Below are 24017 nucleotides of genomic sequence, written 5' to 3' on the forward strand. Positions count from 1 at the left end.
ATTTATTAAAGATAGGAGCACAACATGATCAGACTTTCACAACAGAAAAACTACTGTTTAAGCCTTAGATTGCCCAACATTGGCTCCCTTAGTGTCAAGTTTTTTGTCAATGATCCTCAAATTGCATCAATTTATTAAAATCGGTGAAGTTTCCCAATCAGTCTGTAAAAATCAGTCCTGTCCTAGCCTTTCAAACTAACAACTTCTGCAGCGTTAGATGATTCTCGAGAGCCTGATGAAGACTAAATGGTGATCCCTATTGACGTGGCTAAAATCGTATTTCTAGAACTCTATCCGGCCAACGCAAAATAGAATGTTCTTGCTGAGTATCCTATCCTCTCTTGAAATAAGGGATCCCTAATGCTGTTTTTTAATTGATCAACGGGTACGACCTCAAGGTTCCAACTGTCAGTTCATGACTGCAGGATAACTCAGTTGTTTCATGTGTTTTGCTGGAAACACCAAGGGGAATTATGTGGTTAGATAAAATCAGTTTTGGTTGCACGGGTTCCCTAAGACTCTATAGGGTTGACTTCATCAAATTTCTCTTTAACATGATGCTGTTTTGGACTTCAACTTTCTGATAAAAAAGGGAAAAAAGGATGGAGAAAGAGAGAGAAAGCAGCTAATTAATCTATCTAAGATAGCATATTCAAGAAAATAGACTGAAACCTTCAAAACACCAGATTCAACTTTACTAGCTAATAAAGCACAATTACATAAAACCTGATGCAATCTTCAAGGAGAGTTAGATTTCCATGCTATTAAACATAAATGTACAACTTTTACATCCATCCATTTGATATTTAACAACTAAACTAAGCATATAAGTGAGTTCAGAGTCTTCAGACTAACCATGCAGGAGGAGTGACAATCAGTCAATCCTTAATGGTATGAACTCCAAAATTTCTATCAAATACTATCTGAAAACAAAATACATGACATGAAAACTAAATAGTGAAGAAGGAGACCATGCACTCACATAAAGTTAAGACAGCTTTAACTTCCATTAAATCTATATAAAATTCCCCAGAGTTTCAAGAACAATCTTAGAACTTCTTACAAAAAGAGGGAAAAACAATCCATTATATAGATTTCCAAAATTGGATGAATGGCCCAAATTTTATCTTACAAGTGGCCTAGATTCATCCTCCAAGGCATGGCTGCCCATACCCTATTAATAAGGAACAAATATCTTCGTACCAACTACCAACTAACTAATAACTACCCAACATAAAGTTGTCCCCCAAAAAGTGCACTTGCACGGGGTTCAAAATCTGCAAAAGCACTTTAGTGGGAGAAGAAATAACTATTTTGGAAAAGTGTATTTGGGAATTTGGAAAGAAATAACTATTTCTAAAAAAGCACATTTGAGAATCCCAAAGTGGATTCTCTCTCCAAAAAGTCACTCTCTATATCTAAATAATCCACCCAGATATCCCAGTTCGCCGCACGCTCCACCCGAACATGCTCTAGAAACTTTATGCACACAGCCTTCACTAGATCGAAGGGAGGCATAGGCGGATATAGCATCCAGTAAGCAATGTCCTTGCAGTGATTATCCACTTCCTCTACCACTTGGTTCCAATCAGCTCCTTCGGTCCCATACTCTCGCATGGCTGCCTAAAATTTGTCGGCACGTGTTAAATCATTAAAAATTTACGCACCTCCTCCTTTCTTTATCTAGCCTTCCCAGAGAAGTTTTAATTCACTCGGATCCATACGTGGCCTCCAACCGCCAATTAGAACCCTCAAGAGTTTTGTTCAGCACTGCTCAATACGGAGTAGAGTTGCCTCGCTATTTTCCCAGTCATCATTAAGGTTGTTTAAGACATCATTCTTCATTGATACAGCTCGGAACCAATTTTCAAAAATACTGAAACGATAAGGCTCAAAGATTTGTTGCGCATTTGGAATTTTCGAGTGGGTCCAGAATAAAGCTCTCATGATCAGAAACAGCTTGCCAGTTATTACCGTTTCTTTCCAATGTCATCTTTTAGGGACTTGACCCTTTGGAAGATTTCGTCTGCATTCCGCCTATAATCAGCCAAGTGGCTAATCACCATGTCCCCCATTCTTGTGATCTCTTCTATCCACTCTCTGATTGCCTTTGCGATGTCTCGGGCACTCTCGAACTCAACTATAGTCTTCTGCGCTAAGGCTAATGGAGGAATGTGAGATTCAGCAGCATGTTGTAGTGGTTTTAGTAAATGATCAATGTACCCCTCAGCCTGGTCGACACAAGCTTGATACATGTCCCGTTCAGCAGTCATCTCATCCAGCTGTCAAAGTATGTTTTGAATAGAGTCCTTGAACTCTTCCCTCTCCTGTTCCTTGGTCCCCTTCCCTAGTGGGATAGATGTGATGCTATAATCAGCCAATGCGACCTATTCTGTTGGTTTGTCCTTGGGAAGAGCAGCAATATGAATCGTCTGATTCCTCTATTCGTCCTTGGTGATCCTGAAGTAAGTTGTTGGTTTCTTCTTTCCTTTGGCTTGTGATTCTCCTATCCGAGAGAATATGTCCTCCATGTTAATTGGCGGCTTGATAGCTGCTTTCCGCTGTGCCTAGGCTATCAACCAACCGTTAGGGATGGTTTGTCCTCATGTAACCACCAGCTCCCTACCCTGCCCCCTAGAAGTCTTAGCGGACTCCCTGCCTATCCGTGGCTGATAGAATATAGAAGGTGGATTAGGCGTTGTATCTAGTCCTTTTTACTCACAGTCAATTTTTCTCCCACCTCACTGAGCAATTGTTGTGTAGCTTCTAATAGTGATTGCTCCTCAGTTCTATTGGGTTCTTCAGTTCTGTCTTCCTCCTTTTCTCCCTCAACTGTGGTGTTATCTCTGGTATCGCCTTCCTCTTGTTGCACCTCATGTCTTCTTCCCTGCGTGGGCTCTTGTCTGACAATCCCCTCATCTGGCACAATTTCTCCATCTTCGACCTGATTTTCAGGCCTCTCCAAACTCATGATCCGTGTCTCTGTTTCTTGCTCACTTTGCTTTTGCAGATCATCCATCTTCTATGGCTTATTTGCCTCTAGCACAATTGGATCATTCTGTGAAGGTGGGCTAGGCAGACAATCAAGCTCAACTACCTCATCATCTGAGTTGGGGTCCTTAGATGAAGTGGTAGCCTCTGGCCTTCTTATTGGGATCTTTTCCCGCACATGGCCCTCGAGTGATTGACTGGGGTTCCTCTTGGTTCTCTTTGATGTTCGGGTTCCCCTGCTAGCCTTTGCTTTCTTTCTTTTCTTCTCAGGCTTTTCAACCTTTTCTTCCCTTGGCGCACTTGACGCTCCTTCATCCTCTGAAGAATGGGAATCAAGATTGCCCATCATATTATAGGTGAGCTGAGTCCCTTCATGAGTTAGTCTTTCTGTATGCTGGGATAGCCAGTTATCTGTATATCTCCTAGGACCTTCCATGATGGACTCCAAGTCTATGATCGAGTCCTAGGCCCACTTAATGGATGGTGGGAGGTCTTTAACTACCTCATAATCCTGGGTCTACAGGCAATCTCCATAATCCACTACATGATCCAAGACCCGGTGGTACTCAAAATCTCTCCTTTGTTGAACATTTAACCTTGAGTACTCTCATCGGTGGACCTCAAAGTCATATAGGCAATTAGCCCAGTAGTCCTCTATGGATACCTTACCCCTGTAATGCCTGCCATAGGCCTTCTTTCCTAGCCCAGCGAGGTCAAAGTATTTCCTACAAAGATGCTCTTGCAAGCAATATGTTGCTAATTCATCAAAGGATTCCTCGGCCTACACAGAGTTTTTGAAATACACATCATTCTTCCCTATGACCATTGGGAATGCGAACCCTGACTGCTTCTTTTCTCTAAGTATGTGCCCTGCTGGGTGCGCTTGTCTTGCAACTTCCAAAAGGACCATTTTGTCTGATGGGTAACGAGGAAGTCGGAATGGTACTCCCTTGAAGCTTGAAATTCTGATGTAGGAAAAGTGAGGGAACTGAATAAACCACGCTCCATACTTCCATATCAATGTGGTAGCCTACTTTGACAGCCTTATGTGTAATCCCCCCTACATCATCCTAACCATGCGCATTGTGAATGCATCATTCACGCGCTCATACTAGCCAATTGCATAGGCAATGTTGTTTTTCTCCCTTTGAGCTATGTTATAATAATGCAGTTGGGGGTAGCAGTCGTACACCTTCACCTGATTTGGCCCGTTCCCAATTTCACCCTTTCGGATCAACCCTGGCAGCTGCTGATGTCTAGCAAACATGTAGAACAAGTAGGAGGTCATGGTGAAGTATTTCTTCTCCTCGAGCTCAACTAGCTGCGTGTGAATGTTATCGCTAATGATCTAAAGCCCAATCAAACTTAGCCTTTCCATTGAAGACCTGCTCTACGAAATAAAACATCCACTCCTCAAATAGGTTAGAGTGGGGAAGCCCCATGACCCAGCTGAGCAGGGTGACCATGTCCCCATACTCATCATTGAACTCACTTCTATAGGTCTTTTTGTCGATCCTAGTGCTCGGGACTCTTCTTACTTTAAACCATTCTTCGTTCACTAGTATCTTGCACTTACTAGGATTCATATCAAAAGCGAGTTGGGCCTCATCTATGGTCATTGCGGTGGCGCCCTCAGGAAGCGGGATGTCAAATGCCTCTCCGATAGCCTCGGGAGTGAAATCAGCCATTACCATTCCTTTCACTACCACCATTCTAGTTTCCGGCTGATAATGCTTTGTGGCCTCAACCACAAGCTCATAATTCTATATTGTCGGTGGGAAACCAGCAGCCTATGCAATGTCGCTTTCTACCATCCGCTTGGGCTTGCCATACGCATTTGGAGCATACACTCTGAAGTTTTGGATGTCTATATGCTCGAGGTATGTATCCCCAACATTATCCAATTGCTCTAGACCCTTAACTCCTCGATCACCCCCTGATACTAATATTTCATTCTTTCAAGCTTGCGGGGAATGTTGGCTCTAGAAGTCTGTGATGTTCCCGGTGCATCAAGTGCCTTTGAAGACTTTGTCGCTTGATTAGGCATTTATCCTGCACTACAAGAAACGGATTACAAGACAGGTTTAAGGCAAAAAAGCGGGTCAGCAGTGCCAGAAGACGGCATTAGCATAAAAATTGTTAAACAGCAAGATAGTTAAAACTTGAAAGCGCATCCAAAATAGGCCATTTAAACGATTCAAATTCTGCATTTTTAATGCAAACTGGACACTGAAGATTAGTTGGCTTTGGGTAATTGATTCGAGCAAGTTTTCAAAAATGTTGCTCTCTATGTTGTTGAAGAGCAAAAAAATGCAAATGTTATTGGTTTGCGCGATTCAACATTTAAGTTTTCAATTTTGGTTTGCGCTGATTGTTTCAAAGATGATTCTGCGTTTGCAATTTCAGAAAGATGAGTTTATGCGTTTTGCAATTCGGACAAGAATTCCTAAATTTTGCCTATCTGAATTTCGGCTAGAAGGTCGATTTTAGCAAAAACTGACTATCTCCTGGGTGTTTAGTTTTCAAAAATCAATTTGAAATTTACTTTGTATTTTAACCCTAGGTTAAACAACATGATCATTTCGCACAATTTTAATCATTTGAAGGAGAAATTTAAAACATACCTGGCAATACCGGGAAGCTTGCTGATTGCAAATGTTGAATGAACTTGACGCCCAAAGGTTGCAATTTTGTAATTTCGGCTTGATAGAAGAAATGTGAGAATGCCTTTTATCGCAAAAACTCACAATCGAGTTGAAATCGCCGAACTTCTTTTCCGCATTTGAATGCCCTAACGGTTTGCGCAATCTTGTCTATATTGCAATTTGGGTCTTTTGGATTTGAAATGCGCGACTAGCTTGCTTTTGCGACTTTCTTTCTTCTTCGTTTTCGACCTATGAGGGCAAACGGCACGACTTGATGCCCTTTTGCGACTTTCTTTCTAATTGCGCGAACTTAGTCTCCTTTTGTCATCCTTGGCCTTATAAGCTTATCGTGTGAACTTTGGGTTTTCTTTTATTTTCGGCTTATGAAGCAACTTTGCGCGATTTTAGTCTTTTTCGTTTTCCGGCTCATACAGGCGAATTGCGCAACTTTAGTTATTTTCGGCCATTTTCGGCTTATTGGCACATTTTGAAAGTTTGCCATTTGAATTTGCATATCGGCTAATTGAGCCGAATTGTAAAACGCAATTTAAAACTTTCTTTCCTATTTTTGGCCTTTTGGGCTTATCGTGTGAACTTGATGTTTTTTTAATTTTCAGTCTAAATGAGTCTATATGCACGACTCTTACTTTTTTGGCTAAATGGGGTCATTTGGCGAACTTGCAACTATGGAGTCTAAGTTATTCTATTATTTGTGAGAAAATTAATTGAAAGCAACAAACTGAATTGAAAACACGAGAGTCTAAAAGTAATTCTAACTACATAGCTGCAGAAAACAAATGAGAAGTAGAAACCATGTAGCTTGTTGAAATAACACATTTCACCATATATTCAATGAAAAGAGTACTTCCATTTACAAGTCTTAGCAACAATTTCTTCTTCTCCTATTCTAAACTTCTTTTTACCTTTTCGGCTCATTGGGCGATTTTGCAAACTTAACCACTTTTTCAGCCTTTTGGAGTTATTTGTGCGAACTTAGACTTGCTTCCAAAATGACCAAAAGTGTCTATTTTAACTCTTGACCCTTTTTGCTTTGCTTTTTAAAACAGTGTGAGACACGCAATGGATTTCAAAGAATTGATTCATTAACAGAATGAGCAAGACGCTCATAAATAATACAAGAGTATTTACAAGAATAGCAAGTTTCTAATAAGAAACTGCTGAGAAGATCATAGACGATCTAACTAAAATAGAATATACACTATTGAGCATTAATACTAAAATTAACATTATTTTAATATTCTAATACCCTCCCTTAATGCTCAATCTATTAACTACACCTATAGACCCCCTGAATTTTACAAATTTATTAGGACCAAGGGGCTTGGTGAAGATGTCTGCTGGCTGCTCCGAGGTAGGAACATACAGCAACTGGATAGATCCGTCTTCAACCAGCTGTCGAATATAGTGACAATGAGTTTCCACATGCTTGGTTCTTTCATGGAAGACTGGATTCTTGGCGAGTTTGAGCACTCCCTGATTATCACAGAACAAGGGAGTTGGACCTGCCTGGGAGACATGCATATCCGCAAGCATTCGTCGAAGCCAAACCGCCTCACAAGATGCCTTAACTGCTCCCCGATACTCTGCTTTTGTCGAGGAGAGAGCCACTGCCTGCTGCTTCTTACTAGTCCATGTGACAGCACCAGATCCCAAACTAAATACATACCCTGTTGTGGATTTACGGTCATCAACCGAACCGGCCCAATCAGAATCTGTGTAACAACTGAGTGTAGGATCAGAACTCCGAGTGTACAAAAGTCCATAATCAGGAGTGCCACTCACATAACGCAGCACACGCTTCGCTGCTATCCAATGATCAGCCTTGGGAGCTGTCATTAAGCGTGAAATGTAGCTCACTGCAAAACTGATGTCAGGTCTAGTGGCAGTAAGATAGATGAGGCTGCCCACTAGTTGCTTGAACAAAGATTCATCCACAACTGGTGAAGATGACCAGGCTGAAAGTTTGAGCCTGGGTTCCATAGGAGTAGAGGCAGGTTTGCAATCCTGCATTTTGAACCTGTCCACAAGACTTCTGGCATACTTGGACTGAGAGAGAAAGTTACTGTTCTCAGTCTGCCAGACTTCAACTCCTAAGCAGTAATGGAGAAGTCCCAAATCTGTCATATCAAAGGTGCGGCACAAATCCTGTTTGATCCTAGTGATCAAATGTGCTGAACTGCCAGTAATGATTAAGTCATCTACATAGACAACCACAAACAGAACATCATTACTAGTATGCTTGATATACAGGTTTGCATCAGATGGACGTTTTCACACATCGCCCCATTGCAAATGGGGACCCCTGCTTCTTTGCTTTCTAGGGTTTGTTTTCTAGGTCTTTTAGGGTTTTGTTAGTAAGCTTTTGCATTTTGAGTGTTGCCAAGGGGATCACCTAGATAGCAAGTCTGGCTTGAGTGATGTCCTAATCCTGAAATTTGGCTAAGTCTGAAAGTCCTGAAATTTGACTAAGTCTAGAAACGGAAAAACCTCCAAAAACTAGATTTTGCAATATAACTCCTGGAGGTCTGAAACCACTCTCAAACATCCTGAAAGTATATATGGAATATAACTTAATTATACTTAAATGTTATATTCCATAAAAATTATCCTGATAGAGAGTTCAAAAAGTCAAATTTCGCTCCTGTCCTTCACTGAGGATCCAGAGCGAATTTCGCTCCTGACCCTCTCAGGAGATCCAAGGCGAATCGCTCCTGTCCCTCACCAAGGGTCCAGGGCGAAAAAGCTTATTGGAGTCATTCCTGACCTTGTTTGGTCAAATTAAGACATCAAAGGCATGGTGAAGGACGAAATGAACGTGATAAAGCATCCAGATTTGATTAAAGACAATGAAATGATGGAGTTTTGCCTAGAAGGGTAATTTCGCTCCTGTCCCTCACTGAAGGACCAGAGCGATTTTCTTTATATAAACATTTTTAGACCTTTCTTGGACTTGAACTCTTATTCATGGCGTGTAACAAGATGAAATCTTCCCTAGCCAAGACATTTCATGGTGAAAAGTGAAGCATTTTGGCCTAGAAGACAAAATTCGCTCCTATCCCTCACTGAAGGACCGGAGCTTGAATTTCAAATTTGCACTATTTTTGCAAGATCAAAATGATTTTATGATTTGAAGAGATCAAGGAAAACATGATTTGTGCGTTGAATATAATTTGAGTGGTCCATAAACAAGGAAATATACCAAGATGACAAAAGGCGCTCCTGTCCCTTGCTGAAGGTCCAGAGTGATTTTCCAAAAGTGCAATTTTTTTTGCAAGGACAAAACAAGTTTTGTGATTGAAACGAATGAAAGAAGGCATGTTTAGCCCGTTGAAGATAATTTGGAAGCCTAACAAAGGACGGATAAGCTTGGATTTGCAAAATCGCTCCTGACCCTCTCCAAGGGACCAGGGCGAAGTTAGTGGCATTCATTATTTTTTTACCATATTTGAGCGCTAATATCCTCCAAAATTGCATTAGATGCCAAATTGCTAACTTCGAAATATTTGAAAAAATTAAATCACATTAGCATTTAATAAATTAATTTTGAGCCTCAAAAAATCGAATTTTTATTATAAAGGCATTTAAAATTAATTTTTGTGAAATTAAAATTAAAAATGGAGCGCTTGAGGGCTTTTTTTTTTTATTTTATCAAGTCGGCCCCCCTTTTTTTTGGAAATTTATTTATTTTTAACCTCTTTTTGCCAAGTCGTCCTAGAGGGAGAAGAGGGGTGAGCACTTTATATATTGGAGGGGTTTGTTTCATATTTCAAATCATTCAATCATCCTTTCAAGTGCGAATTTGGAGAGCAAGAAGGAAGTGCGAAAGCTAGTCTATTTGGAGAGAATTTCTACTAAGTGTAGAGACAAAGGAGGGTGAAATTCATATTGAAGGCTATTGGAGAGGTGAATTTCTTGCTAGATTGGAGGATAATTTCCAGATTTTTTGAAAGCTCAAGGAGGCGTACTTCATCCAAAGGATGGCTATAAATCTTTCCCAACAAAATCCGGTCTTCTTCCTTCATTTTTCAAGGTTTTTTGTACTTAAGTACTCAAGGGAAGGTATGAAGAATTACTTTTTTGAAGATCTCATTCAAGACTTATTGTGATCCCATTGCAATTTTGTAAAATCTAAGTCTTGAAAATCCAATTTCATTCATGATTAATTTGAAAATGTATAGTTCTTGATTTATCATGACTTTTTTCAAATTAATATCTTAAGTTTTACCTTTGAAAGGTCTTAAATTTCATGCTTTGAGGTTTGATGCTCAAAAGACTAACTTTAATATTTTGTGTAGGCATCAAATGGAGATCCTGGAGTTGTAAAATCAAGCCAGATCAAGGACGGTCTCCTCCAAGAAGATCAAGCAAGGACAAGGGCGACCTCCTCCAATCTAGCATTGACAAGGACGGCCTTCTTCGGACTAACATCATCAAGGGCGGCCTCTTCCAATCCAGCATTCCAAGGCGAGGTACATCATCATCCTGCACATCAAAGACAAGAGAAGTCAAAGCAAGGGTTCGTTGAAGAAGCAGATAGTTCCAGAAGAATTAATTAAAGTTAACTTCTCAACATTACCAAATTGAGTATCAACCAAGTGTCAGACAAGGTGGCATCCTAGTCATCACTTCTCCAGTCAGTGTGGTCCACCTCAACATGTCCAGATTCAATGTACCTAATTCATGGGAGGTGGCACAAACTTCGATGTACCTACCCCGGCTATCCATTGGTCGAATTTTCCAGAGAGGACATGTGTCCAAGCAATACAATTTTATCATTGGTCGAGCATTAAATGTTATGTAATGGTTGTAACAAACCCTAATTAGGGTTTTCATTGTTGAATCTTGGCCATTGATCTCAAATTCATCTAAGCCATCGAATTGTATTGTGGGCACTATATAAGGCCCGACTCTTCATTTTGTAAAGGCAATAGGAAGCAGTTAGAAAGAGTTAGAAAGGAGAATAGAATCGAAGATAGAGAGTCAGTAGTTAGAATAGCGAATTAGTCTAGCAATTAGAGTAGAATAGGAGGACAAGGCAAGAAATTGTTGCCATTGATTGTAAACAAACTCCATTTTCATTGAAGTAATGGTGAAGTGTGTCGTTTCTTGCAATATGCATGGTTTCTTGTTGAATCTTCAATCCTAGATGGTAGATGATTAGATGAATGGAAGAAATGTGCTTGATTGATGGTGAAATTCGTATATCCATACTACTAGCAGTTTGTTGATTGCAGACTTGCCTTGCGTAGTCAACAAGAATCATTCAACTAAAGCTTAACTTCAATTGTTGCTTCTTCATTGATATGCATCAGCTTGATGGTGTCTATGCCTGCAGTGATGATTTGAACATCATAAAGCTTTCCTTCGAAGATCGCACTAACCTTGTGGAGATGGTCCTGGGATGTCAAAACAAGACTTAGTTAGAATTTCATCAAAGATCATTCATTGCTCTTACATTCTTAGTGTCAGAATTAGATCCTTTCCTCACCCTCATCTTTTTCCTTTTTTTTTTCAAATCGAAGCTAGTGAAATCCTGTGTTCCAGCAATATTCAAAGCAAATCAGACGTTCAATCATCAAGTGTAAGCCCCCTTGTGATTCCAACAAATCACATCATACCACTAGTGCTTATCCACACGTAGAGACCCTACATACAAGAACCTTGAAGTTTCTCCGATTGATCCTTTTCGCGATATCTTCAGCATTCGAAAACTTTACTCAAGAGAGGATAAGGTGCCCTTGGGTATTTTATACTGTGTTTGATAGTGTACAAAATACACGTCAACAATACCTTGCTATGGATTTACGGTCATCAACCGAACCGGCCCAGTCAGAATCTGTGTAACCACTGAGTGTAGGATCAGAACTCCGAGTGTACAAAAGTCCATAATGAGGAGTGCCACTTACATAACGCAACACACGCTTCGCTGCTATTCAATGATCAGCCTTGGGAGCTGTCATGAAGCGTGAAATGTAGCTCACTGCAAAACTGATGTCAAGTCTAGTGGCAGTAAGATAGATGAGGCTGCCCACTAGTTGCCTGAACAAAGATTCATCCACAACTGGTGAAGATGATTGAGCTGAAAGTTTGAGCCCGGGTTCCATGGGAGTAGAGGCAGGTTTGCAATCCTGTATTCTGAACCTGTCCACATGACTTCTGGCATACTTGGACTGAGAGAGAAAGTTACTGTTCTTAGTCTGCCAGACTTCAACTCCTAAGCAGTAATGGAGAAGTCCCAAATCTGTCATATCAAAGGTGCGGCACAAATCCTGTTTGATCCCAGTGATCAAATGTGCTGAACTGCCAGTAATGATTAAGTCATCTACATAGACAACCACAAACAGAACATCATTACTAGTATGCTTGATATACAAGTTTGCATCAGATGGACTCCGCTGAAAACCATGATCTGTCAGGTACTTATCAATTTTCATGTACCAAGCCCGAGGAGCTTGTTTCAAACCATAGAGTGCTTTGACTAGTCTACAGACCCTCTGTTCTTGACCAGCAACCTTGAATCCTGGAGGTTGCATCATGTAGACTTCTTCCTATAAGTCACCATTCAAAAAAGCACTCTTGACGTCCATCTGATGGACTTTCCAACTGAACTGGGCTGCCAAGGCAAGAACGAGCTGTATGGTACTCATTTTGGCTGTAGGAGCAAAAGTCTCCTCGTAGTCAATGCCTTCTTTCTGTGAGAACCCACGAGCAACAAGACGAGCCTTATACTTGTCTAAGGTTCCATCAGCTTTGTATTTTACTTTGTACACCCATTTGCAGCTAATGGGCTTCTTCCCTGAAGGAAGATCAGAAAGGGCCCAAGTGTGATTCTTCTGAAGACTCTGGAACTCAGCTTCCATAGCCTGTTCCCACTCAGGTATACCTTTAGCCTCTGAATATGTCTGAGGCTCAAAAACACTGTGTATGTTAGCCATGAGAGCAAAATTGACTGTATGCTACTGTTTGCTCTTATTACGGGAGGTTCTACCCTCAATGAGCTCAGTATCCCTGAGATCACCAATGGTCTTGGCCCACCATTTAGGCCGGAAAGTAGAAGTGCTAACATCTGGAGGAGCTGGAAGAGGCTCAGGATCAGGAACAGGAGTAGCAGGAGGAGGATTATTCTCCGGAGGGAACTCAGGTAGTGCATCATCGAAAATAGATTCTGCATCATCCCTCCCATCAGGCGAGTCTGATGGAAGAAGAACACTGTGAGGCTGATCCTCAAAACACTGCTCAGAAGAAGGGGACTGAAAGAATCCTCTGTCTTCATCAAATACAACATCACGACTGAAGATAAGATGTTCAATGTCTATATCTATCAGTTTGTAGGCCTTATGGTGATCACTGTATCCTGTCATCATGATTTTCTGACTTTTGGAATCCAACTTGGAGCGCTTAGCATCTGGGATCCAAACATAGGCAACAGAGCCAAAAACCTTCAGATGGCTGATCTTAGGCTTCCGACCAGACCAAACCTCTTCTGGAGTCTTCCCCTTAACAGCCTGAGTAGGTAAACGGTTAAGGAGGTAGACAGCAGTAAACACTGCTTCAGCCCAATACTTATTCGGAACACTCCTATGTTGTAACATTGAACGAGCCATCTCAACAACCGTACGATTGCGACGCTCAACAACACTGTTTTGCTGAGGAGTGTAGGGTGTAGTCAACTGGCGTTTGATGCCATGGGTATCACAGAAGTTGGAAAATTCCCCCCTATTATCTTTCCTAAGAGTAATGATGCTACATCCAGACTCTTTTTCAACTAAGGACTTAAACTTCTAAAAGATACTAAATACATCTGATTTGTGTTTAAGAAAGTACACCCACATCTTTCCACTAAAATCATCTACAATAAGCAAAAAGTATTTGCAACCAGTAACAGAAGATGTATTCATAGGACCACAAATATCAGCATGAAGTAATTGAAGTACCTTAGATGTGTGCCAAGACTTGCCATGTGTGAATGAAGTCCGATGCTATTTGCCAGCTTGACAGGCGCCACATACTCCAAGATGTTGAGTCTGAATATCAGGTAACCCTGAAACAAGTCCCTCCCAAGATAGCTGAGAGAGATACTGAATGTTGAGATGTCCATATCTCTGATGCCACAAAGTGCTAAGAGGAGAAACACGAGCCGCCAGAGCCACTTCAGGAGAATCACCAGTGTCAAGAAGCCTGTATAGGCCATGATCCTCTAGACCAACAGCAACAGTAAGACGAGTCTCCCGATCAATGATGGAACACTTGTGAGCACTGAACACCACATCTAGCTGAGGAGAATTCCTCATAATCTGACTGACAGAGAGCAAATTAAGTTCCATACCAGGAACATAGTACACATTCAGGAAGATGAGATTCCTGCCACCAGACTGTATCTAAACAGTGCCTCTACCAACAACTGTATACTCCTCACCTCCGCCAAATACAATGGAATCACTGAAAGATGAGAAGTCTGTAAACCAATCACGCCGATGAGAAAAGTGACGTGACGCACCAGAGTCGATGTACCAAGCAGAAGACCTGGCATGATCTGAAGACCTCTTAGCTATAAAGGCATAAAAGCAGACTCCTTCTGCTCGGAATGTTCAACAACATGCACCTTCTGGTGTGACCCTCCCTGATTCTTTTGTTCAGAAGCGAGCCTCTGACGGCAATCTTTCTTCATATGGCCATACTTGTGACAGTAATTGCACTGCACATTCTTCTTCTTAGCACCATCCTGTGTCTGAGAAGAGCCTTTCTGCTGAAAAGACTGAGAGGACTAAAATTTGCCTTTATCCTTGTGAAAGGATTGGGCTGTAAAGGCATTTTCCGAGGAGGTTGACGTAGTACCACTACCAAACTGTTGTTTCCAGCGATCCTGCTGTAGAAGTTTGGTGCACAATTCTAAAAACTTCAGGTCAACATTAGTTGAAGTAATATTGAGGGTCTCAATGAAGTGTTCATACGATTTCGGAAGACTTTTCAGAGTGATTACTACCATGTCTTCTTCCTCCATAGTCCGACCAATAGCTTCGAGCTGATCTCAAATGTCCTTAATCCTCGTGAGGTGTTCCTATAAGGACATGCGTTCGTCCATCATAATGGAGAACAGCTGATTCTTCAGAAAGAATGCTCGGCTCTTGTCGGATGTCTCATGCAATTCCTTCAGATGTTTCCAGATGTCGAAAGCTATCTTGCCGGAAGGAATCTGTGGTAACTGATCATCAGTCACGGAGAGTTTGAGAAGCATAACTGCCTCCCAATTGCGTTCATCAAACTTATCTTGATCTGCACCCAGTGTACCAGGACTGAGCTCTTTTCCCAAAACAAGCTGGTCAAGGCGCCTATATTCAAAAATGGTCAACATACGCTATTTCCAGATGTTGTAATTGTTGCCATTAAAGCGTTGACTGCCTTCTAACATCAGGTTGGTTAGAGAAGCCATTTGCACATTTCCCAATGCACTAAAAATGAAAAAAACGGAGAAGAGGCGCAGGCACAAAATTCAAAAATTTTGAATCCTACTGCAGAAACAGAGACAGATGCAGGTACAGACTTCAAAAGATGAAGTACGACTAGCACACATTTCAAGAAAAAATTTCCAACTGACCGAGAAAAATCCGAAGACAACCCAGAAATTCTTGCAAAAAACCTAGAAGGAATTTGCTGTCGAAATCTGGATCCGCTGGCTCGAAAATTGAGGCACGAAAATCGAGGCACCCAAAAAAATCGGACAACTACCCAGATTAGGGTTCGAAAAACCCACCAAGAATCTGCAAGAATAATTTATTTTCGATGGAAATTGAAGGTAAACACCTTAATCGAAAAAAAATCAGAGGGTCGTGGGAGCCATGAAATGCCCAAAAAAATTTGCAGTCAAAAGGAACTTGGTACGGGAGTCGCGCACACCAAAATAGACGTCCATACGGGTTTGAAAACCCACAATAGCAGTCTGCAGGTCATGACTCGTCTGCAAGGAGCGCACAGAAAACTGGCTGCAGGTCACGACGAGTCTGCAGGTCGTGCCGAGTCTACAAGTCGCGCACAGAGCCACAAACGGTGGCGCGACTAGTCTTCCAGGTCGCACACAGAGCCACGAACGTCGCCGAATAGAAGACAAACCGCCGTAAAATCGCGTCACCTGCACCCCGAATTGCTAGCAAATAGCACTGCGAAAGACCACGGGTCGCGAAAAAAAAAACGCGACTGTTCAAAAACACGAAGTAGTCACAAGAGCTAGGAAAAAAAAAATTAAAACCCTAGATGAGTTTTTAAGATTAACTGGAATAATTTTCGAAAATTTCCACTAATTGGAAATTAGAATTAAAAAATTTCCGAAAAAATTCTCCTAAAGCTTTGATACCATAAAACAGTGCGAGACACGCAATGGATTTCAAAGAATTGATTCATTAACAGAATGAGCAAGACGCTCATAAATAATACAAGAGTATTTACAAGAATAGCAAGTTTCTAATAAGAAACTGCTGAGAAGATCATAGATGATCTAACTAAAATAGAATATACACTATTGAGCATTAATACTAAAATTAACATTATTTTAATATTCTAATACTTTTGACATAGCTCTAGTTTGCGGCTAAATGAGCCCCTCTTTGCACAATTTTGAAGATGTTGAAGCTTTCGGCTAAATGACTCACTTTGCGCGACTTAGAGGTTTTTAAAGTGTCTCCCTTTTGTTCTCAAATTTCGGCTAATTGCGCTGATTTGTGCGAATTTTGGTTTGAAATTCAGGAGTCTAAGTCTTTTAAGTGATCTTCATTTTAAAACACCTCTTTTGCAATTTAACCACTCTGAGAGATTTCAACCTCATCTTATATTTTTTAAAATCTCGGCCTATTTTTTTTTAAAAGGTGAGATCTTTTGATTTGCCTTAGGCACTCAGATAGCCAACTTTCTCCTCAACTCAAAACTTGTTGTCAGCTTGGCAATCTAACTTAGTTGCAAAATTCTGCTTCTTTTCTTCAAGGTGTAAACCCTCTAGACTCCAGAACTCGGGCTAGCTCAACTTCAAGTCGGATCACCTTCTAACGCTCAAAACCTTTGCAGTTGCAACTTCTCTACTTCGCTACAAAACTTACTCAGGACCTCAATGAGGTAACAAGACGAGAAAGGGGGGGACCCTGTCGACGATGGGGAATGTGTGCAAGGCACAACAATGCCCTTCAAGAAAGAAAGAATAGCTCAGCAGCCACTTCTCCATTTTCATCACCATTCAAAGTAGATGGGAAGTCAGATACAAGCCCACTTTTTGAGTTGCATACCACCCTGTTTTAGATTAGTTTGCTTTAAAGCAATTATATTTTCACTTTCTTGTAGATGGGCATAGAAGAGCTTTAAAGTGATACTTTTGGGCATATTTAATTATTATTCTTACATCCCTAAAAGCTACCCATTGAAGGTATATAATTAAGTGCATTGGGCACAAGGTATAGTTAATGTTAGTTGACGTAAATCTTATGCTACAAAAGCTATTATTCAGATTAAGTAATTTGTAGCTGTAATTATAAGTCTTTAATTTTACGAAGTAAATCAATGAGAAGTAGCACAGAGTCCAAAATAGGTGTTGGTTCTATCAAGATCAAGCCATATGATATAAGGCACAACAGTGACAAATTTCTTTGGACTTCCGCTAGCAATCAATGCATTTCTTCCACTATTGGCCACCAAATGTCAACATCGTAGAGTCTAAGACTAAGGTCTTGCTTTGCACAACCACCACCAATCAGCATCTACAAACTTGTGCAACTTCTATTGGCGACTATTCCAAGGAGACAGATTTTATGTTTTTAGGTTTCTTTTATTGATTCTTTTTCATTGAGGTATCTTTCAACTTTTATATAAAATCTTATAGATGCATTTTTTTTAGATTTCTTTTTTTATATTTTGTTTTGATTAGTAACATGAGAATTTTTAGCCTAGCCCCAACTAGGTAAGTCCACAAATGGGGGACCTCATTCCTAACATGATTGCACTGCATTAATGCAAATAGTCAAAACTTAGGAGCTCAAAAGCCTAGTGAGGGCACAAAGCTCACAAGCTTACTAGCCCAACAAGGGTTTGGAGCACAAAGTCACTAGCATGAATTCCAACAGCTTCAACATGAAGGTTCAAACTCGCAAGCACAATGGATCAATGAGGGTACAATGCCCGCGATCATAATCGCCCAACAAAGGTATGAACCTTGGTGGCTTTTGGGACTCAAATTTACAATGACGTTTGTTGCTTGAGTCCCATTTATCTAATTTCCCTTGCTCTTTTTCACCAACAATTATAACCAATTTAACAATTATAACCAAAAATCTTAAATGGGACTATATGTTAAGATATCTCGATGTTTTCAGTCTACTCACCAAAACTATCACATTGCAAAACTATATAAGTTTTCTTTTGCATCCAAATCAAAAATGTCAAGAAGTTTGCAAGTTCACAAACCTCCCGAAACCCAACCAAGGAGTAAGTCAAAGTTTGCTAGTTTGCGATGTTGCAAAGTTCACAAGATCATGTACCGTTCACAAGATCGTGTACCCTTATGAAAGTGCGACAAAGGGTAGGAATTATGGCCACAAAGTTCACTTGTTGGCCAACTTTGCAAAACTGTGACTCTTATTTTCACTAAATTCGAAAATTCACAAACTTAAAAAGAATGCAACACAAGTTTGTGAGTTCTTCATTTCACCAAAAGTGCAAAGTAACAAAGAGAGAGAAGAAAGAAGGAAAGAGAGAAGGGAATGGCTCAAGTGTCAACAAGTTCACTAGTTCGCAAACTTGCCAAAATGTTGAAGTGGTTCATGTGCTCTCAAAAAAGGCGACAAAGCAAAAACAAAGGATGATGTAGGAATGTGAGGCCAAAGCCAAATTAAGTTGTTAATTGTTTTCACACACATGGCACAAAGTAGAGTGACATGCTTTTAATTCTCCTAGCTACCAGCATCGAATTCATCAACTGTCTCATATTTAAGGTGTCCATTATGAGCCTTCAGTTTTAGGTAGCTACAACGTTGCAATAAGATTTCATTGTGCCGCTATTAAAAGAGGGTTTTTGGTCATTGTGGTCATTCTTTTGTGTGGTATCCGGATGTTTGAAGGTTGCCACTGTGGTGCAAGGTAAGTAGAAATGTCAATCTAGTTTGCTTGGTGGCGTATAGAAAAATGAAAAACACGACCCTGCCCAAAAAAAAGGCCCAGCAAACTCGCAAATTCAGAAAAACCCTTGATGAAAACAAACGTGGGTAGGAAAAATTTTCCAAGGCAGACCCATGATGCAGGAAAAATATTCAGAAAAATTTTGGATGCAATCTTCACTAAAAATTTTAGAATTATAAAATTGTTCCAAAAAATTTTAATCCTGCTCTGATACCATGTGAAAATCAGAGATGATTCACTAGTAAAAAACTTAGTTTATTAACTGAGGGAAGAGATACATTTATAGGAATTACAAAATATCTTAGCTATTAAAGAAGTTACCTACTTCTAACTACCTGTTGCTGTAGACATTTAAGATGTCTAACAGTCAGTTACATTATTGACCATTAACACTAATAATATTGAATATTATTCTAACAATATCATGACATTCAAATTTGACTAATATTTGACTATTAATATAGTGCTTATTTTGTATGTTATTTGACTATAAATATGGGGGTGTATTTTGAAAATAATTACTGCTGCGAATATGTATATATTTCTGATTTTTATATGTTTTTGTATGGAAGAACCCAACTCCCAGAAAATTTTTGCCCAAACCTGGGAACTGAACCCTCAAACCTAAACCCAAGCCAAAACCGGCAACTTAGTTTTAATAATAGATGTTTACAAATATTTATTATTTTATTTATGTATTAAACTTTTATAAAAAAAAATTGATACTTGATATATTTAAATTTAATATTATTTTATTTTATTGTTTTACGATTTTTATTTGTCAATATTAGCATTTAATTAGCTAAAAGTTAATATTTTTAAATATTTCATTTAAATTTTAATTATTAGTATAAATTTTAACAAATTTAAATTAGAATTTTTAATTATTAACATTTTATATTTATTATAATTTATTTATAATATTATATTATTTTATTTTTATAACATCAAAAAGTCTTTCAATGGGGTTTGAGTTCCCAACATGTGGTCTCTTGTGAGAATATTGTGCTGCTACATCTCTAGAAGATGCATTTGCCCCTATCTTTGTATTTTGAATATGAGTTGCAGCAATTATCCTTGTCATTGAAGCATGAGAAGAGCTCATATTATATACTTTCCCGTCAGCCCTTTCTCGATCCCTCATGACATCATGACGTTCTACCTCATTTGGAAAAGGTTCAACACCTTTTCCAGGTATATGAAAGAAATAAGCCCTCAACCTTGCGTAAGTACCTTGCCATTGCATTGGACAAAGCTTACACTTGATTGTGGCTGTTCCACCTGTACCTTTTTGCCCCAAAACACAATCACAATACTTCCACAATGGGTACAAGGCTTGTTTCCCCCCACCTAACATTCTACACTAAAAAATAAAAAATATCAGAACAGTTTGATAAATCAAAACCACAGATTCAGGCTCAGCCTTTTCATTTTTATCATTTAAACTTTTTGCAGTCTAACTCTAAGCCAGGGAGCAAAAACAAATGTCCCATGTCCCTGCACAGGTAGACATGTATCATGTATGCAAATTTGCAAAAAGGATAGAGGAAATCTGCTAGATTTGGTTGCAACTGCCCTGGCAGACATGTATGCAAATTTACAATATGTGAAAGCATAGACAAGGCACCTGAACTAATTCAGACTTTCAGTTTGACAAGGCACAATGCAAATGAACTGTCTCAGAGTCTCAGTTTAAAACTTTGCAGTTTGCAAAACTATCAAAATGGATTTGTTGAAAAAAATGCGAATAAGGCATTCGACGAGACCACATTTTTTTGAGGAATCTGATTAAACTTTAACCAGATGCCTCAAAAAAATGAGGTCTCGTCGAATGCCATGATTGCTAATAGTAATTTTGAGCATCTGGTTAAAAACTTAAAACAGTGAAATCTGGTTTCTGATTTTTGATTGCTAACAGTTCACATTTTGGTTTCACTTTCTGATTTTTGATTGCTAATAGTTTACATGCCTTGTGAATGCTTGCACATTTAGCATACATGTCTACAAATGCAATTGCAACTGAAAGATATTTAAAAAAAAAATTGAAATCAAAACAAAACTGGAATATTTTTTGTTTGACACACCTGGACAGCAAATACTGGGCTCGATCTGCTTGTGAATGGTGTATCCTTTCTATACTGCCAGCATCTATGGCTGAGAACGTGCTTCTTTGGTTCGTGAAAAGTTTCGTTGGAGCGTGAAACAATGTTTTACGACGTTTTGAATCACTTTTTTAGCTGACTGAAGCAGACTTCACACGGGAGACACCAGGAGACATCATGGAGATATCAGGATACTTTGGGAGACGTCAGGTTTTTTAGGTGGAGATGCCGGCGACATCAGGAAACTTCAGCCACCGGTCTCCTGCAAACCCTTGAGTTTCCGGAAACAGTACCAGTACCAGAGATGCATCTTAGGGTGCGGTCCCATGAGGGAGCTTAAGCTTCTATTTTCATAGAGCAGGAGGTCCAATGAAACAAAACAAAAATTATGCTACCGGTTTATTTAGAATCTTTTCCTAAAAAATAGCAGCCCCTACTTTTTAGGACTGCATATTTCAGCAGGTGAAATTGGGGTGGGGCTAAAAATTGCCCCACCAGCTTAGGGATGATATCTGCCACTTGTCACATATCTAACTTTAGATTGCTGCTAAAAAATAATTTTGGAGGGAAAAATAAGTTTATTTAATTGTTTTTATCATTGCAGAAAAATAGAAAACAAAGCTATGTATTCATGAGACCACCAGCTTCCTTAAATTTAGGAGCTTAAATTTTTAAGCTGAATAACACTACAAAATTCAGGGGACCCAGACCTTTAAAATATTCTTAAAAAATCTCAATAGTTGCAGCTCTATTTTTTAGGAAGCCCCCCTCCCTGGGACCCCAGCCTTAGAGACAGTTGGAGACGCATCTCCTGGTTTCATTGGTTTTATCCATTCAAATGTTGTGCCAAGAAGACTTCCTCATTTGATGTGTGTCCTTAAAATCACTAGGATGAACCTATTGGTAACAAAGGTGCACATGACCCCAAAAAAGCAGTGGGTACACTCAGGAATGCCTGGTGTCTCTGTTCAATTTTCTCTCCTAATCTTGAATCTTTGTATAATCAAGATTCAAAACACTTTTACCTTGCTTTTTCTGCCAGGGCAGTTGAGATGAAGTAGCGGACAATTTTGAAAATTGAAGTTAAGCCCAAATACATATGATTGTTTCTGAAAATGAGCATATTCTCAATTTACAACATTTAACCATAGTTTGGTTCATTGCTATTAAAGTGTTATATAGATAATGGAAAGGTTTGTATTCAGCAGCAACCTCTCACTAAGAATGGCACAGCTTCAAGCCTGGTCTCTATTTAAAGACCTGAGGAGAGGCAGTATATCATAGAGATTCATTTCATTGATGTTAAAATGAAGAAATTTCCCTTGCAGCACTGGGTTATTATGAAATCCAGAAATCAACTAACCAATAAAGTAATGAATCCACCAAAATTTCCTAGTGTTAACTAGAACTGTTACGTTCAGGAAAATTACTTACACAAATTGAGGGCTATAAAGGGTTCAAGGACTCTTATTTATCAATCATAAAGATACATAATACAAATTGTTACTCATTAACCTTTGATAATTAAAGATGATTGACACTTACATTGATAAAAATCAAACATTTGCTTAGTAAATACATGGCAGATTTTACGAAAGAAAATCTTCCCTGTCCCTTCCCAAGTTAAAGCTTCATTACCCTGATGATGAGTACAGTATGAGATTCAAAATGTTTTCTGATAAAATGTATATGGAGATTACTCCAGAATACACTACAAAGATTCAAGACTGCATAAAGGACCTGAGAACTCAAAAGACAGTAGCTTCTGTTCAATTGCTATGTCTGTACAGGTTGATATTAGACCTCTTGCTTCAGGTATAGAAAGGACAGTTCACATATAAAAGACGGAATTTGGCATTACATATCTGTCATGCAATCAAAATTAAGGGTCTGGCCCAAACAAAATCAAATTAGTAAAGTACATTTATCCAATGGAAAACCTAATACTAGGTCATTAATTTAAGTTTACTCACGCATGCTGAAATTCAAAACCAAGAATTTGGTAGCAAACATTAGTTATATCACAATCACAATCTTACCAAATATCTTTGTATTTGAAATACTTAGGAAGAAGTATGGTTAGGATCACATCATCAAATGCTTTTGAATGCACCTGTAAGAAATGGGATATAAGAAAACAAACCAAAGATTTGGACTAAGTATATTTGAACAAATCATGCAGTTTGATTATATGAGTCTTTAAATTCATTGAAATTGAAAAGTAAATAATGCAAATTATTGATGCATTAAGATAGAATAAGAATAAGCCACAAATCCAAGTCCTTAAAAAATGAACCATTTATCCCACCTAAAATCACTGAAACTATTGTAATATAGCCATTTTGACAAATATAATTTGATTATATTTTTTTGTTTAAATGGATAAAAATTTATGCCAATTCTATGAACCTCAGAGAAATCCTAGAAGTCAAATATGCTTACCAAAGAAGAAATTAACCTCAAGTAAATCCTGGTCTGGAATCTACCTTGTTTCTGCTGTCGCGCAAATTCCATAAGAGCATCCATTGCAGCAACCTAAAAATAGAGGGAAAAAATTCAGGGTCTTTACAATCTTATGTTAGCCTTGAACAATGACAAATGTGGCCAAATTGATCATGAATTCAGAAGTTAAAATAAAATAAAATAAGTGAATCTTTCTTTTCTTATGGTTAGCTTCGCAAAAGTGATGCAAGTTTAATTTTCTCCAGCTCCAAACAACTCAATTTCAAAGAATGACACTCAGAAGCATAAACCAGTATTATCAAATAAATAGAGATAATTAATTAGAGCCAAATGTGAAACTATAAGCAGAAAGAGCCTCAGACATATAAAGTCCATCCATTGCCACAAAATTATAGGCATGAAGCTGTTCTAATCTAAAATATATAGGAAACTGCTCCAATAGAATTGAACTACTTCTTGGTGTGTGTTTTATTACCCACCGAACACAAAATAAAATGCCCAAAGACACTCTATCCTCTCTTGAACAAAATCACCGTGTATGCTAAGATTGCAAGAAGATCATATGGCAATTCCAAGGTTTCTTTTGTCAGGTCTTGATGTGTGGATAAGCTCAATGGGCATTGTGATATGCTGGTAGTACACAAAG

At 39.1% G+C, this 24017-nt stretch overlaps 1 protein-coding gene across 5 annotated transcripts in view; it reads right to left on the bottom strand.

The window, feature by feature from the left end:
* Positions 1 to 24017, bottom strand: part of LOC131075585 (protein NUCLEOLAR COMPLEX ASSOCIATED 4) — a 190874-nt gene that overhangs the window by 157423 nt on the left and 9434 nt on the right. For 3 of the 5 annotated variants that reach the window (XM_058012433.2, XM_058012432.2, XM_058012431.2), the window contains exons 2-3: positions 23351 to 23443; positions 22948 to 23021 (exon numbers count right to left, since the gene is read on the bottom strand). In XM_058012433.2, coding sequence (XP_057868416.1) covers positions 22948 to 23021; positions 23351 to 23443 — 167 coding nt within the window. The remainder of the gene's footprint in view (positions 1 to 22947; positions 23022 to 23350; positions 23444 to 24017) is intronic. The other 2 variants (XM_058012435.2, XM_058012434.2) reach the window with 2 other exon arrangements.

The sequence above is a fragment of the Cryptomeria japonica genome, chromosome 5 (assembly GCF_030272615.1).
Source record: "Cryptomeria japonica chromosome 5, Sugi_1.0, whole genome shotgun sequence".
Classification (NCBI taxonomy): Eukaryota; Viridiplantae; Streptophyta; class Pinopsida; order Cupressales; family Cupressaceae; genus Cryptomeria; species Cryptomeria japonica.